General features: G+C 37.0%; 1 protein-coding gene across 13 annotated transcripts in view; it reads right to left on the bottom strand.

Moving 5' to 3' along the window:
• Positions 1–2273: 2273 nt before the first annotated feature.
• Positions 2274–14586, bottom strand: part of LRP2BP (LRP2 binding protein) — a 37166-nt gene continuing 24853 nt past the window's right edge. For 10 of the 13 annotated variants that reach the window (XM_078148512.1, XM_078148508.1, XM_078148503.1 and 7 more), the window contains 4 exons: positions 8467–8609; positions 8271–8376; positions 5623–5846; positions 2274–3576 (listed from right to left, as the gene is read on the bottom strand). In XM_078148512.1, the coding sequence (XP_078004638.1) occupies positions 3282–3576; positions 5623–5846; positions 8271–8376; positions 8467–8609 (768 nt within the window). In that variant the 3' untranslated portion in view covers positions 2274–3281. The remainder of the gene's footprint in view (positions 3577–5622; positions 5847–8270; positions 8377–8466; positions 8610–14586) is intronic. The other 3 variants (XM_078148513.1, XM_078148514.1, XM_078148515.1) reach the window with 3 other exon arrangements.

Below are 14586 nucleotides of genomic sequence, written 5' to 3'. Positions count from 1 at the left end.
CAAGGATGACCTCAGTTTGTATAGATTATTCTCATAAAAATTGAGAAGCACTGGGAACGTAGGATGTGGCCAGTAGTTTATATTTTCTCGGTCCCATCTTTTGTGTCTTTCGTTTCTTTTCCTCTTTCAGCTCTCAGGAAAATCAGTGCCTCCAAAATTCCATCACCTCCAGCATAGACGTCTTTGCAATACTTGATCCGGCTGCTTTTTCATCTCAAATTCAGACCCATTTCTACATTAGCAGGCAGCACGCTGGGGAAATGTGATACTAGTGTCTAAATGTTTCATAACATTACTAACTATTAGCAATGTTATTTTTTTTTTAAATAAATGCTCAACTTTCCATAAAGAATGGCAAATACCCTTGTAGAAGCTTTGAAAATCTCTTGGCTTAACTTTATAATCTGACTGCATCTCCAACCTCTGGGCAAACGTGGTTTGCAAAAAGGAAGGGACTTAGCTCTTGACTGGTCAGCTGGAATAAGACTCTGAAATATTTGGTCATTCTGTTTTGATGGACCTCCAAAGCTGAGACCAAGAATTATTCATTTTAACCCTTACTCAGCTTTTGAAAAATCATGAGAACCTGGACTCACTGAATTATCTATAATTCAGGGCCTCATTCCCTGAGGGCATGTAGGATACAGCTGCCTAAGATTGTTAACTGAAAGATGAACTGTTTGATTAGTGGGCATGAAAAACTGGCCTACAAGTGGATTTTTGAGACACACCTGAGACAATAGTCTGTAAGTAGGCAATGTCACATTCAAGTTAAGTGAGACAGCAGATTTGGTTAAAACTCATTGATATTGATTGAGTGTTGTATTGGGTAAGGGAACTGGGTTTATCAAGTCTTGGGAAGGAAGGGAAGCTTGGTGAAATTTAGGTTTTTAAAAATATTTTAATGCATATTTTTTGAACATGAAATGCATTTAAGAAAAACTCTTTGGATGACTGGTTTTTGAGATATTGGAGCATGTAACTAAAGAAGCTCCAGATATTAAAGATTTTTAAAGAAGGGAGATGACTCATTTTCAGGAATAGCTTAAATGTGATTTTGCCCATACGTAGGGGGATGACCACTTGAAAACATCATTAGTCTCAATATTAAAAATACTTTTCATCCCTTAAGGAAAACGTTAATATTGAATAATTATACTATAAAACAAACCATTTCTTACTGTCAAACACCAGCCAGTACTTTTTGTCCATCCCAAAGATGAAAGTCATTCTTCATTAAAATCATCTAAGCATTAGGATAGCTACAGATTTGCTATAGCCTTGCCACAAATGGCATATTTGCCATTTCCCTGGTCACATCATTTCCATTACATCTGTTTTTAGAAATATGTATCCTTATGCCAGCCTTTTTTCCCACAAGTTTTATGGAAACCTTATGCTTTTATAGCAGTAATTCCTTGGCTGTGCCATGAACTCCATCTTTTATCAAAGAAAAGTTTAAGAGATTTGCTTTTGACATTATATGTAACATTCCTCACACTTACAGCCCTCCAAAACTCTACCAAGGAGAGAGAAAGTTTGTTTCTTCATCTGTTCTTCAAGACAAAGATTTTTACACTAACCTCTAGAGCAATTATTTTTGGAAATTTGACCATTGTGAGATTTTTTTTTTCCATCTCTGTCACTGAAATAGAGCATACTTATGCTGTATTACAGCTACTTTACAAAAACAGCATTTACTTTCGGTTTTTATTGTTGAATGAACTGACCCATTTTAATCCAGTATTTGCCCCCATTTTTGTTACTAACTCCACCTAGGGTCAAATATTTTTAAATAGTCATGGAGTACATTTGGTTAAAATACAAAGGAAAAAATCTTGCTTCATTTGGTTACCTCCAACTCTTCATGAAAGTGGCAGCTGTCTGTAGTAAAGTGCACCAGAAAACAATTTTTTTTACCCATTTTAATTAAGATCTTTGAATAACAATATACAGAAGAAGACTGCAAGCAATGATAGTTTTAAAAAATCTTAACAGTTAATAGTAATTTCAAAGAACACAGAAGGCTACTTCTCTATCTAGAATGTGTTCTTCTATATGGAATGGTTTCTATCTAGTCCCAGCACATCTCTTGGGGTCCCAAGGACTTCATGACATTAATTTGTGTTTTATATTGTGAAAGAGTGTTTGAACTGAAGAACACAGATGGTGTCATAAGTAACATGCCCAACTGAGTAAAATTCCTATAATTAGATTTACAGAAAAATGAAATACAAACTACTACAAAAAATACACACATAATTAGGAGTTGCTCATCTTTGCTAATATGTATTATGGCTTAAATTCTTTGACAAATTACCAAAGAGTAAAGTTCATCAGCCAGTGAAGGACACAGATGACACGCCTAAAATAGAGCAGAAGAAGGAACAGTATATTATTTGGATGAAAATTCTTGAACTAGGTTTTTACATTTAAGTTTTATATAATTAAAATACATTAAATTTCAAAGTAATTTCTTCATCTAGATGTATTTCTATACTGATTTCCTCAAAGGAACAGGGCAAACTCAAAATCCAATCCTGACTGACAAGGACTATTTTAGCTTCAAAAGTGTTAGGTTAAATAAACCTCTAAAAGTTATCTAAGACAGGGGAGGTCACACCAGGGCCAAGGCAAAAGTAACTGTCAAATTTAGAGTGATGATGTTTTAAATTATGACATATTAAATGAAAATGGAAACACTGGGCTTTTTGGCCTGAAGCATGGACAACAGTGAAAAGAACAATGGATTTAAGAGCTATAGGACTTAAGCTTGAATCTAGTTTCTTCTGCTAACTTCCTTTGTGACCTTGGGCAAGTCATTGGACATCTCTGGGCCTATTTCCTCACTTACAAATAAGGAGGCAGTTGGACTTTAGATTGAAAAGAAAGGGGAAGGGAGAAAATTGTCTATATATATATCCCCCATATTAGTTACGATAGCAGCTACAATGCAGGAAAAACCACCTCTATAGAGATGCCCAGAGATCCACACAAAGCCAAGCTCTCCCCTTCATCCTCACACACAGAATATCACCTTCAGACCGATATAAAGGATCAGTTTAAGCTGAGCTGTGTAGGTCAAATTTTTTGAGAGAAAGAAGTAAAAGTTCTGTTTCATAAAGTCACCCTGAGGACCCCAGATTGTATAGAAAATGGGGAACAAGAGAAAATAATCACTATAGGACCTCATCTATTCTGCTTTATAATTTTAATGATGATGGATTTTCAAACACTGTGCAACTCAGAATTTTCTTATAGATGGCTGGAAGTTGACAGTACTACAAATTAAATAAATTTAAAAAAAGAAACACCACCCACACCCAAATCCAAGGCTTTAAAGTTTCAACTAAAAAAAAGAAAAATACTTGGGGGAGTTTCCAGTTTGTTTTGATGCATGCCTTGGAATAATACTTTCTGGCTTCCACTTCATCCTTTGTGATACCCAAGCCAAGCTGAAGGCACCTTGCATAGTAGAAGGAAGCCAACGCTATGCCTCTGGTTATATATTCAGGAAGACAGTCAGTCATTTGGGCTATTGTGGGAACATCATGGCAGACATCATATTCAGAAATCCTGTTATAGAAATGGCAAAATTAGAATGAAGCTTAAGGTGTTAATTTTTCATTTAAACATCAGAAGACCCCTGTGGATCAAGCCCTTTTGCACAAATCAGGTTCCACACGGAACTCCATGTGTATCTGCCTCTCTTCAGTAACAGGACTGATCTTATGTACCTGGGGAAGGTGACTAACTGATGAGGTGCTGTAAAGGATAGAGCGCTGGGTTTCAGACTGCGAGAGTTTGCATTCCAGCTCTGGTATTTATTAACTGGATGGCCTAACCTCCTTAAGCATTAGTTCTCTCATTTGTAAAATGCAGATACTACTATCTGCACTAGGCGACTCACAAGGTTGTCACGAGGAAATGATAAACACATCCAAAGTGCTATTATTATTTTGCCCCCTCCCATCCCCCTTGGTTTTACCAGACTCAACTCTATAAAGTCTGAATACTAGAAAAGAAAATTAGAGGCAGGATGGTGTAATAGATAGAGAGCCGGCCTCAAAGTTGTTCTGCCTTTGATAGTGTGCAAACCTGGGCACGGGAGCTCTAGCAAAGCATCAAAATTACAGATTGCAAAAACTCCAACTTGCAGTGGTAAGGGGGGGCTTCCTCATCCAGGAGTTGTCACGAGTCCAGTCCTTATGCACTAGAAAATTGCTTTAAGAGGGTTACAAGTCCCCAAGCCTTTTAAATGTAAATGCTTTTGTATTTGAAAGGTTCAAAACTGACTTTCTGCCTGACTGTGTTCCTCATGAGGAAATTCTGATACTTAATAACTCTGTCTTTCTAACCCTGGGGTCCAATGAAGTGATTGTAGCTCAACTGCCCTTCATCTACAAAAGAATCAAGATGTTCTGTTCAAATTCCTATTGAATCAGCTCTTCTTCATTATTCAATAGTGACAGATTTGTTCAAGAAATACTTTTAAAGGGAAAAATACATTTTCCTTTTCCCTCACAATGGTCCTATTAATATTTTCAATTCCAAAGGTCTTAGGTCTAATGTTTCCTGATAAATATTTTTAAAAATAAATTAAAAAGCACCTTTTCATCTCTTTCCTGTAATTATATCTTTATAGTATTCAAGTTTTCCTTTAAAATGCAGACCTAGATTAGGAGTGGTAGAGCTGGAATGAGCTGGGCACAGTCGATTTCATGGTCCAGGGGACAAGGTTAGAAGATGGATAAAGGGAATTTGGCCCCCTACACCCCCTTAATGGGACAGTTAGGTGGCACAGTGATTAGAGTACGAGGCTGGAAGTCAAGAAGACTCCTCTTTTTCAGTTCAAATCTGTCCTCAAACGCTTACTATCTTTGTGACCCTGGGCAAATCACTTACCCCTGTTTGCCTCAGTTTCCTCATCTGTAAAATGAGCTGGAGAAAGAAATGGCAAACCACTCCAGTATCTTTTCCAAGGAAATCCCAAATGGGATCCTGAAGAGTCAGACATGACTGAAATAACTCAACAACAACACAAACAACCCCTTAACTACTGTTTTTAAACCAGTGATCACCCTTACTTTAGAAGAGGGATTTTTTACTTTTTTGTGTTATAGAGCACCCCTCTGACAGCCTAGTGAAGTCTGTGGACCCCTTCTCAGAATAATGTTTGTAAATGTATAAAATACACAGATTACAAAAGAAAACAATTATATTAAAATACAGTTATAAATACATATGTATATACATATACAGACATATACATATATAAAAATGGATGCTGGCCTGCTGAAGAACTCACCAAAGTGTATTTGGATTCTGTAGTCACAACAAGGCATCTACCAGGGTGCCACAGTGGAAAAAGACTAGCTCTGGGATCAGAAGACCCAAGGTCCAGTCCTAGGCTTGGCCATTTACTAGCTATGTGACCTTGGACAATTTGTTGGCCTGTTCTGTAAAATGGGAATAATAATTGTACTACCTGTCTCCATTGGTGCTTGTGAAGAAAGCACTGTGTGAGCTGTCAAGTGCTACAGAACATAATCTACAGTTATACTGATTTGACTGAGATCATTAGCAAATAGTCTCTTAAATGTTTTCATCCAAATTATTTACCTCTTTGAAAATGCGACACATTTCGTAAAAAACTTCATTTTATAGTAATATTCAACAAGATTGCCTTGAGCGTAGACATTCCCACGGTCAGCGGCTTGCCTCAAGCACTGAAGGGCAGCATCAATATCTTGAGGAACACCTTGTCCATAAAAGTACATGAGACCAAGTGCACCCTGGGACTCCAGGTTTCCATTGCCACAAGCTTCTGAATGCCAAAAAAATGCCTAAGGAAAAGTACAATAACGACTTGCCATTAAAAAATAACTTTGTAGCTAATACTTTAAATGAAGTACATGGAGTGGGGGTGGGGAAGAGGCCTTTTCTTGGCCCCCTCCCCCAATTATTATTGGCTTCCCCTCTAAGATCATCTGGTATGATTTCTGTATGTATCTTGCACATACCTAGAAAGATAAATCTCTCTGGACAGGAACTAATTAATTTTCATTTTTGTCCACAGTGGTTGGCACGCACGCACAAGTGTGCACACCCACACGCACGCATGCACACATGGTCTGGCAGGTGCTTAATAAATACCTGCTGACTGACTGGTATAGGGGGAAGAAAAGCAGAAGATGTCGAATCAGATGACATTAGTTTGACTTCAGCTCTATCACTTAATAACTTTGTGACCTGGAGCCAAAAAATCTCTTACCCTTCCTCCCTCAGATCCCACATCTGTAAAATGTTAGCAATAGTATTGCTGTCTACCTCACAGGAATCTGGTGAGGGTCCAGTGAGCTCATCTAAGTAAAGAACATTGCAAATAGCCTCAAAACAAGAACAGCTTCAGCATTAGGGCTTCATCAACTCCAGAAGACATAGATAGAGGAGTTCATCTTCTCTCTTAGGGGAAAGGAGTATCCACACCAGTGAAATCACAGGTGGCTGAAGAACTACACTGTTAAGTATCACTGTGATGGAGGGCAGCTAGGTGCCGCAGTGGATAGGTGCCAGGCCTGGAGTCAGGAAGACTCATCTTCCTGAGTTCTAATCTGGCCTCAGACACTTACTAACTGTGTGACCCTGGGCAAGTCACTTAACCCTGCTTGCCTCAGTTTCCTCATCTACAAAATGAGCTGGAGAAGGAAATGGCAAACCACTCCAGTATCTTTGCCAAGAAAACCCCAAATGGGGTAATGGAGAGTCTGACAGGACTGAAAGACAACAATTCCTGTCATTCACTTAGGAATAGTTTAGTACCTTCAGTGCACATGTTTGCCTAGCAATGTACTGATATGCATCCACATGACAGACTGCAGAAATGTTCTCACCTCTTTTACTTAAAACAGATTAAGTAATGATAGAGAGAGGATTATCTTTTCTATATTTGTGTTAGTCTTCAGTCATTTCCCTAATCACTACCAATCACCAAATGGCCTAATTTTATCATGTTTTCCTATAATGTCCTCCAAAAGGAATGGAGAAAGAAGGAAAGCCCTTGAGACTTATAATGAGACAGTACATACAAAGAGAAGCCTTTGTCAAGGAGATTTCAGAGGAATGTTTAAAAAACTAAAAAGATAAGGAAGATATGAAAAGTTTAAAGTCAGTGGAAGTTGAAAACAAAAGGGTATTGGACAATATCAGATTCATTCCTTTAATCTTGGCTCCTTCATGCAGACAAAGCAGGGATAGCATTAATTAGTAAGTATGAAAAGTGCTTGAACATCATATTAAATAATTTTGAATTGTGGTTTACATCTAGATATTTCTAAGTGAGTAATAATAATTCATATTGCATGGCCTTGGTTTTAGTGGGAGGTACCCTTAAAGAGTTAATTTTTGCCAAAAAAAAAAAAAAACAAAGTTTTCTATTACTTCTCACTAACAGGATCAAGTACATAATGTTTTCTCCCTTCCAGTATTTTCCAGTTGATGTTTCTACTGCCAGCCATAAACAGGAGAGACCACGTTTCTACTGGACTTTAACATTTTTTTTCTTTTTTAGTAATATAAGAAAACCTACAGAGCATTACTGAGCATACCTTTCCTATCAATGTCAGGCTAATTTCCCCAAGGAGATTTTGCACTTAATCTAAAATGTTTGACTGAGTGAGACTTGTTCTCACTTCTGTAAGGTATCAGGGCATCATCACTTACTTTAAGGGGGAAGTAGGGTGACTTGATTTACTTAATAAACTCTACCCCTAGACTCATCGGCCATTACAGTTATTAGGGACCTCAGAGATCATCTAGTGTCCAACCTTCTCATTTCACAGCTGAGGAAACTAGGCTCAGAAACAAAATACAGAATCTATCTTCTCATATTACTACATTTATTATTATTATTATATTATTATATTATCTATTACAATATAATCAACCTTTTTATATTTTGAAAGATCATTTTAATTTCAGGATTCTTCCCACATTTTCTCTTAGGTTTTAAAATATACTATAATTAATGATCTTGTCAGTGTTTCTGCTAAAAATCTTGTGTATCAGCTTGCAGTCCTTAAAAGGCAAATTTCACCTGCAGTAATCTGGCACTCTGTCAAATGAAAAACAAGGATGTTAAGGGTTCCACATCTAACTGTTACTAGGTTTAGCTCTCTCCCAAAGCACACACCCAAAAGGAGGCAAAAAAAAGAATGACTTATTAATCTCAAGGTAATATCACATTAAAAAAAATATGGTAGGTAACTTACCTTCTCCAACTCCTTAGGCTCTTTTGTGGAATAGTACAATCCCAAGATACTCTGAGCTTTGACACTAGCTCTTGGATTCCCATTGTCTGCAGCGAAAAGCCACAGTCTGAAAAAGAAAGAGGAGAAGTCACAGTCATGTTACCTGAAAAATCAGCAGCCCTTTTATGGACAAAGCTTCATTCTCAGTTTGGATTACCTTTCAGCTTCCTCATCATTATGCGGAACACCTTGTCCTTCATGAAAAGCTCTCCCCAAGTTATATGCAGCTGCATATTTTAAATTCCTTGCTTTGGGACATGGAGATTCAAGAATTTTCTTCATATATTCCACTCCTTTTTCCTTCCACAAAGGGAAAAAAGCACCCCCCCCAAAAAAAGTATTCTTAGTTTTGGCCCAAATAAATTTACTCTCCTGTCAACATTTCAGATTGTGGTCTGTACTTGTCTGAACAAAATCACAGAGTAATTGAGGCACCTGTAGTCCCGGCAGGAATGGAGGATATGGGACAAAAATTAGAGGTGAAAGTGTATGTCCTGACTCAGAACTCACAGATCAAAAGTTCACCTCTATCTAACCACTGTCAACAAAAGGGTCACCTTAATAAAATGTAGAAGGCACAAGTGTTAAAAATTCTGCTTAAGAAGTGAATAGTTTGGGGCTGCTAGGTGGTGCAGTGGATAGAGCTCCAGCCTTGGAGTCAGGAGGACCTGAGTTCAAATTGAGCCTCAGACACTTGACAATTACTAGCTATGTGACCCTGGGCAAGTCACTTAACCCTGATTGCCTCACCAAAAAGCAAAAGAAAAAAAAAGAAAGAAATGAACAGTTCTCAGGTATAGAAGGCAGAAATCAATCGATCAATCAATAAGCATCTATTTAAACACTTATAAGCATTATACTCAAAAGCATCATATGTGATAATATAACATCTAAGTACTTAAAAGAAAAGCTAATTAAATCACAGGGAGAAAGAAGACAGTAAAATTATGATCAGAGATCTGCTTTTTTCAGATCTAGACAAAGCTAACAAAAAGGTAAAAGAAGAAATGAGTTACGGACTTATGTGGAATTTAAGAAAAGTTGGATATGCTAGATCTCTGGTAATTGCTGAATGAAAACTGAAAAGTGTATGTATTTCCTCAATTATGTACGATACCCTTACAAAAACTGATTAAGTTCTGGGTCAAAGGAAATGGGGGACATAGAAAAATCTCATAAACAGAGAAAAGCAGAAATATTAAACATCCATTACTGACCACGGTGCAATAAAAATTATGATTCATAAAGAGTCTTTGAAGAAAGGATTTAAACAAATGGAAACTAAGTAATTTAACCCCTAAAGAATTAGTGGGTCAAAGGACAAATGATAGCAACAACAGATAACGCCATCAATTACAATGACAACAGTAAGACAACATACCAAAACTTTTGGGATGATCCAAAACAGTCCTTGAAGGGAAATTTATATCTGCAAATGCTTCCATCAACAAAGACAAACTGATAGCTAATATGAAAACCATACTAAAAAATTCTGCCTTACAATAAAAAAGGGAATGAACTTCAGAAGTCAGTTTGAGAAGTAAGCATTACTAGGTTTAAAGTGGATGCTAGGTTTTAAAATGAATTAAAGTGTAGCAGTCAAAGTTCGTATTTCCTTAGTTCACGATGAGAGATCATCTTGGAGAGAATACGTGACTAAGTGAGGAGATGGCATCTATATGTCTAGATAAACTAAATTTGAGGGTGAGGAAAATCTGAATAGTAGAAGCTGATGGGGGCTAGATCTGTGATATCATCACCACAGAGAACTAACAGAGGAGGAAACCCCAAACAACAATGAAGGCTAGTACTTTCTCTGCAACACAGTCTTAGAGAAATGCCTAAAGCTCCGTCTAGTGTCCAGGGTTACACAACCAGTAGGTGTCCATGGTATAACTTGAACCCAGCTCTTTCTGGTTTTGTGGCCATCTTTCTACCCATTACATTATGCTGCCTTTCATATAAATTGATCAGCTATCAATAATCTGTAGAAAATCAGAGAAAACAGGAAACAGGAGCCATGATACTTGAAATGAAAATACAATTATACTTCCCAAAAGACAAATGTTGAGTCTTAATATTATAGATCAATATTCTTCAGTTCCTCCTAACAAAATTCTCACATATATGAGATGTTTTTCTCCATTATAATAATGATATTTTAAGACTTGCAAAGAATGATTTAATTTAAAAAAAGGTCATACAGAATCACTTGACTGGTAGGCCAGAATAATGTCATAGACACATAATACATGGATTTCAGCAAAGGTATTTGACAGAGCAGCCTTAGATCTAGAAAGGATCCAGTCCAGTGGTGACAAATTCAAAACAAAATGGATTCCTTCAGGCCACATGTTGATTTAGAAAACCACAAATTAACATTATCTTTGTTGTATTGTATTTTCATTTATTTTGTGAAATATTTCCCAATTATGGTTTAATCTGGCTCAGAATCATGGTGGGAGTTTTAGGTTCTACTTACTGTTTCAGATTTTACACCTCTGACCCAATTCTCTTGTTTTATAGAAGAGGAAACTGAACACCCAAAGAGGGAAAATGACTTGGCCCACATTCACAAAGGTTGCAAGTAGCAACATTCAGTAGTATATTCACATTCACATCTTCTCACCGTAAATCCAGTAATCTTTGGATTCATTTCTGGCAAATATAGAATAATTGGATACTAGATTGGAAGGAACCTCCACGTGCAAACTCTAAATGGAGATGGAATAAGACAAGGCTTCTGTCAAAGGATTTACAATCTCTCTGCCTCCAGACAGAATTACATTTAAGCCACTCTACTTTGAAAATATTTCTAGAAATGGAGACCTACATTTTTCCTCAATAACCTCTTTTAGTTTTAAATTCTGAATCTAATAATGCAGCAGCCAAATGATTATGTAATCTTGACTCTATATACATCTTAGATGAGAAGAAGTGAGTAAACCCATAGGTAAGAAAATGAACATTTTCAAGTAGTCTTTCTGGAGTGATTTAGACCTCTGTATGGGGACATTTCAGGCAGCTAGGTGGCAAAGTGGAGAGAGTGTCAGGCCTTGAGTCAGGAAGACTCATCTTCCTGAGTAACTAGCTGTGTGACTCTGGGCAATTCACTTAACCCTATTTGCCTCAGTTTCCTCATCTGTAAAATGAGCTGGAAAAGGAAATGGCAGACCACTTCAGTATCTTTGCCAAGAAAACCCCAAAGGGGTCCAAAGAATCAGACATGACTGATATAGTGATTCAAGCAAATGTGTAACAAAGTTTTGAACTTCTCAAATGGAATAAGTTTTATTAAAAGAGAAAAATACTCTAAGCTTGGAAAGTTTTTGGATTCAGGATTAAACGAAAGGCAAATATGCAGTTTCAAAATGTCCACTAGTATAGCAACAGAAGTCAAGAAAATCAACCCACTGGAAGATTCTGTGACATTTTAAGGCTTATCTGGCCTTACTGGCAGTATTCTTTTAAACATCAACATAAGCCTTGTGAAGTCTGCATTATTCAGAAAGGCTCATATTAATAGGAGATTATAATGAGTAATGAATGCATCTATAAAATAATTTTATATCTGATAATGCTATAATTTTTCACTAAATTCTTGACCTTTATCTGTAGATGGCAAGTTGTATTTCCCCAAGCAACCTGAGAGTCAAGATATTATTAAAATAGGAGTAGATAACAAATGGACATAAAACATCACATTCCAATAGATTCCTGATTTTAATTATTTGGCACAGTTAGTCTCAAATCCTAGGAAAAAATGGACAAAGGGAGCTACTAACAGCTCAGTATCCAAGGGATACCATACAGATACTTAGGACAGTGTTTTTCCACTTAATTTCCTAAGGAAAGTATACTTATAGATCAGTACCTGTCTATTTCTAAACATTCCACTCACTTCATTGTTTTTTTTATCCTATAAGAAAATGATGAAATACTGAAAAGGAATAGTTTTAAGGTAAGGTTAATTCTGAGCCAGCATCAGATTGAGTAGAAAGATAAATTTTTTTTTAAAAGCTAACACAATAAAACCTCACAGATGGAAAGGACCTCAAGATACACATTCACAGACTTTACAATAAGCATACATATAAAGATGTTTTCCCTCACTTTTTGATTCACTTAAGCCATTCTTTTTGACTATTCTCTTAATAAGGTTCTATCTTGCATTAGGATTAATACTTTGCATATTTTATTCTCAAGGGCAGGGAAGATCTCATTACCTCTATCTTTATTTCAGCAGGGTATCTGGCAAAGTCTGTCTAATACCTTTGTAGTTAAGGTGGAAAGCTAAAAACTAGATGATAGATTCAAAATGGTTGACAAATTAGACTGAAAGAATGCTTATTACTGAATTGATGTCCTATTTGGGGTGATGATGTAGATAGGATTTATGTTTTGCTTCAGGTGACATCTGAGATTCCTTCTAATTCTTTAATTCTATTTCTCTATGAAAAAATTGATTGAACATGAGCCCATAAGAAGGAATACACTGCATTTACTTTGTTTTCTAGGTTATTATGTGACTTGTTTGCCCCCTAGAGGCCAGCCAGAATCTTCATTAACTTAGAGGGTTAGAAGTCAGTGTATTTTACATAGCAAGCAATTCATGGCTTATGACATCAGGTCTAAGAATTGTGTTATACTATTTAAAAGCAACAGTGCTCTCTTTGAATACATTATTGTAAATTATCATTTTTCTTGTAAAGTGAGTTTTTTAATGTACAAAAAAGGAATCAATCTCTTCAAAAAGTTAGAAGCTGGTTTGAAGGGATCCAGGACCTGGATGTAGTGGTTAATGAATAACCTGAACCACTTAAAGCTAATTATTATTTTATACCAGGTTGAGCTTTAATGCCTTAACAAATATAGAACAAATATGGGATAGTCAATCAACGCATTTCAATAAGAGGAAAGTGGAGGGGAGCGGGATGGGAGGAAGGGAACACTTATGCACAGCCTCTATCAAGTATTGTGCTAGGCTTCGGAAACATAAAAAAAAGAAAACAGCTGTTTATAGGATTGATGGGGTTCCTCCCTAAATGGGGTGGATCCTAATCAATTAGGAATGTTATAGAAGGGGCACTGGAACAAACTGAGGAGACCTGGGCTCATAACCCAGCTCCCCCCCTTCTACCAAGTGTGTGACATCGGGCAAGGCATTTAACTCCCCTCAACCTTAGTTTGTTCATCTTAAGATGGTTTTGGACTAGATGAACTCAAAAGTCTTTTACAAAACCATAATGTCTTTTTTCCCCTTTCTAATACAGAACAGAACAAAAAGTGACCAAAAGGTTTCCGGAATTGGCAGAAAACAGTCACAGGGAAGGTTGTTGTTTTTTTTTCTTTTTTTTTCTTTTTCCTCCTCCCCTGGACCATTTTAAGCCACATTAACCGAAGAAAAACTGAAAAAGCTGTTTTTAGTTCTATAACGGTAAGGAGAACTGGCTACAACTTGGGGACTTTCAACACCTGCATCTCCACAGAGAAAAAGGAAGAATTAAAGGTTTCTCTTTAAAAGTACAGCAAGGATTAAGCAGTGCTTGATAGCTAAAACGGAGAAATTTTACCAACTAGATGGTTCTTCCAATTTGCTCCAAAGGGTATCATTCTTTTAACCATCATACAAATGTTCCTCCAATAAAGTCCTACTCCATTTGAGGAAGTGAGGCTGCTGTGAGCTTTTAAGTGTTTTGCCAGAAAGGTCATTTGTCTCAATGTCAAACTTTAGTCCCATCAGATAAAGTGTGAGAAAATTAACATGGCAGTTTAGCCCCAGTGAAATTTTCAATAAACACATGGGGGGGTGGGGAGAATCCTTTTTGATTTGAAAGAGATTCATAGCAGCCCAGATGATGCACTTCTAAGGTTCAAGCATCTGTTATTGAAAGTTATGTTGATTCGGTATCCCATTGCTCCCAGTCCTGCTTGTCAACTGGTGTTGGGGGAGGTATCAACCAGTCCCCTGGTCACATAGGCAAGTCATCCCTTATCTGTGACCTCTGTACTCCTATCTGCAAAACGTCACGCTCTTGCTACCTTGGGGAGGAAGTGAGATGCAAGGGCCAAACCTCTTTTGCTGAGGTAGACCTATCTGAACTGTCTTAAAATCACCTATAAAAGCTGGCCCCACCTTGAAGCCATCCCTGATCTTCAGTGATCAGCTCATCAGTTGCTACCTTGCCGTATTTATAAGAAATTCCTTTTAATTCTCTTTGTCCTGGGTTTTGCCTCATTAATCAGGGTGAAAAGCCCAAAGGAAGAATTTTCCTTT

The sequence above is a fragment of the Phascolarctos cinereus genome, unplaced genomic scaffold, assembly GCF_003287225.1.
Source record: "Phascolarctos cinereus isolate Bilbo 61053 unplaced genomic scaffold, phaCin_HiC Scaffold_9;HRSCAF=440, whole genome shotgun sequence".
NCBI lineage: Eukaryota > Metazoa > Chordata > Mammalia > Diprotodontia > Phascolarctidae > Phascolarctos > Phascolarctos cinereus.
This window is presented reverse-complemented; position numbering and strand designations above follow the sequence as displayed.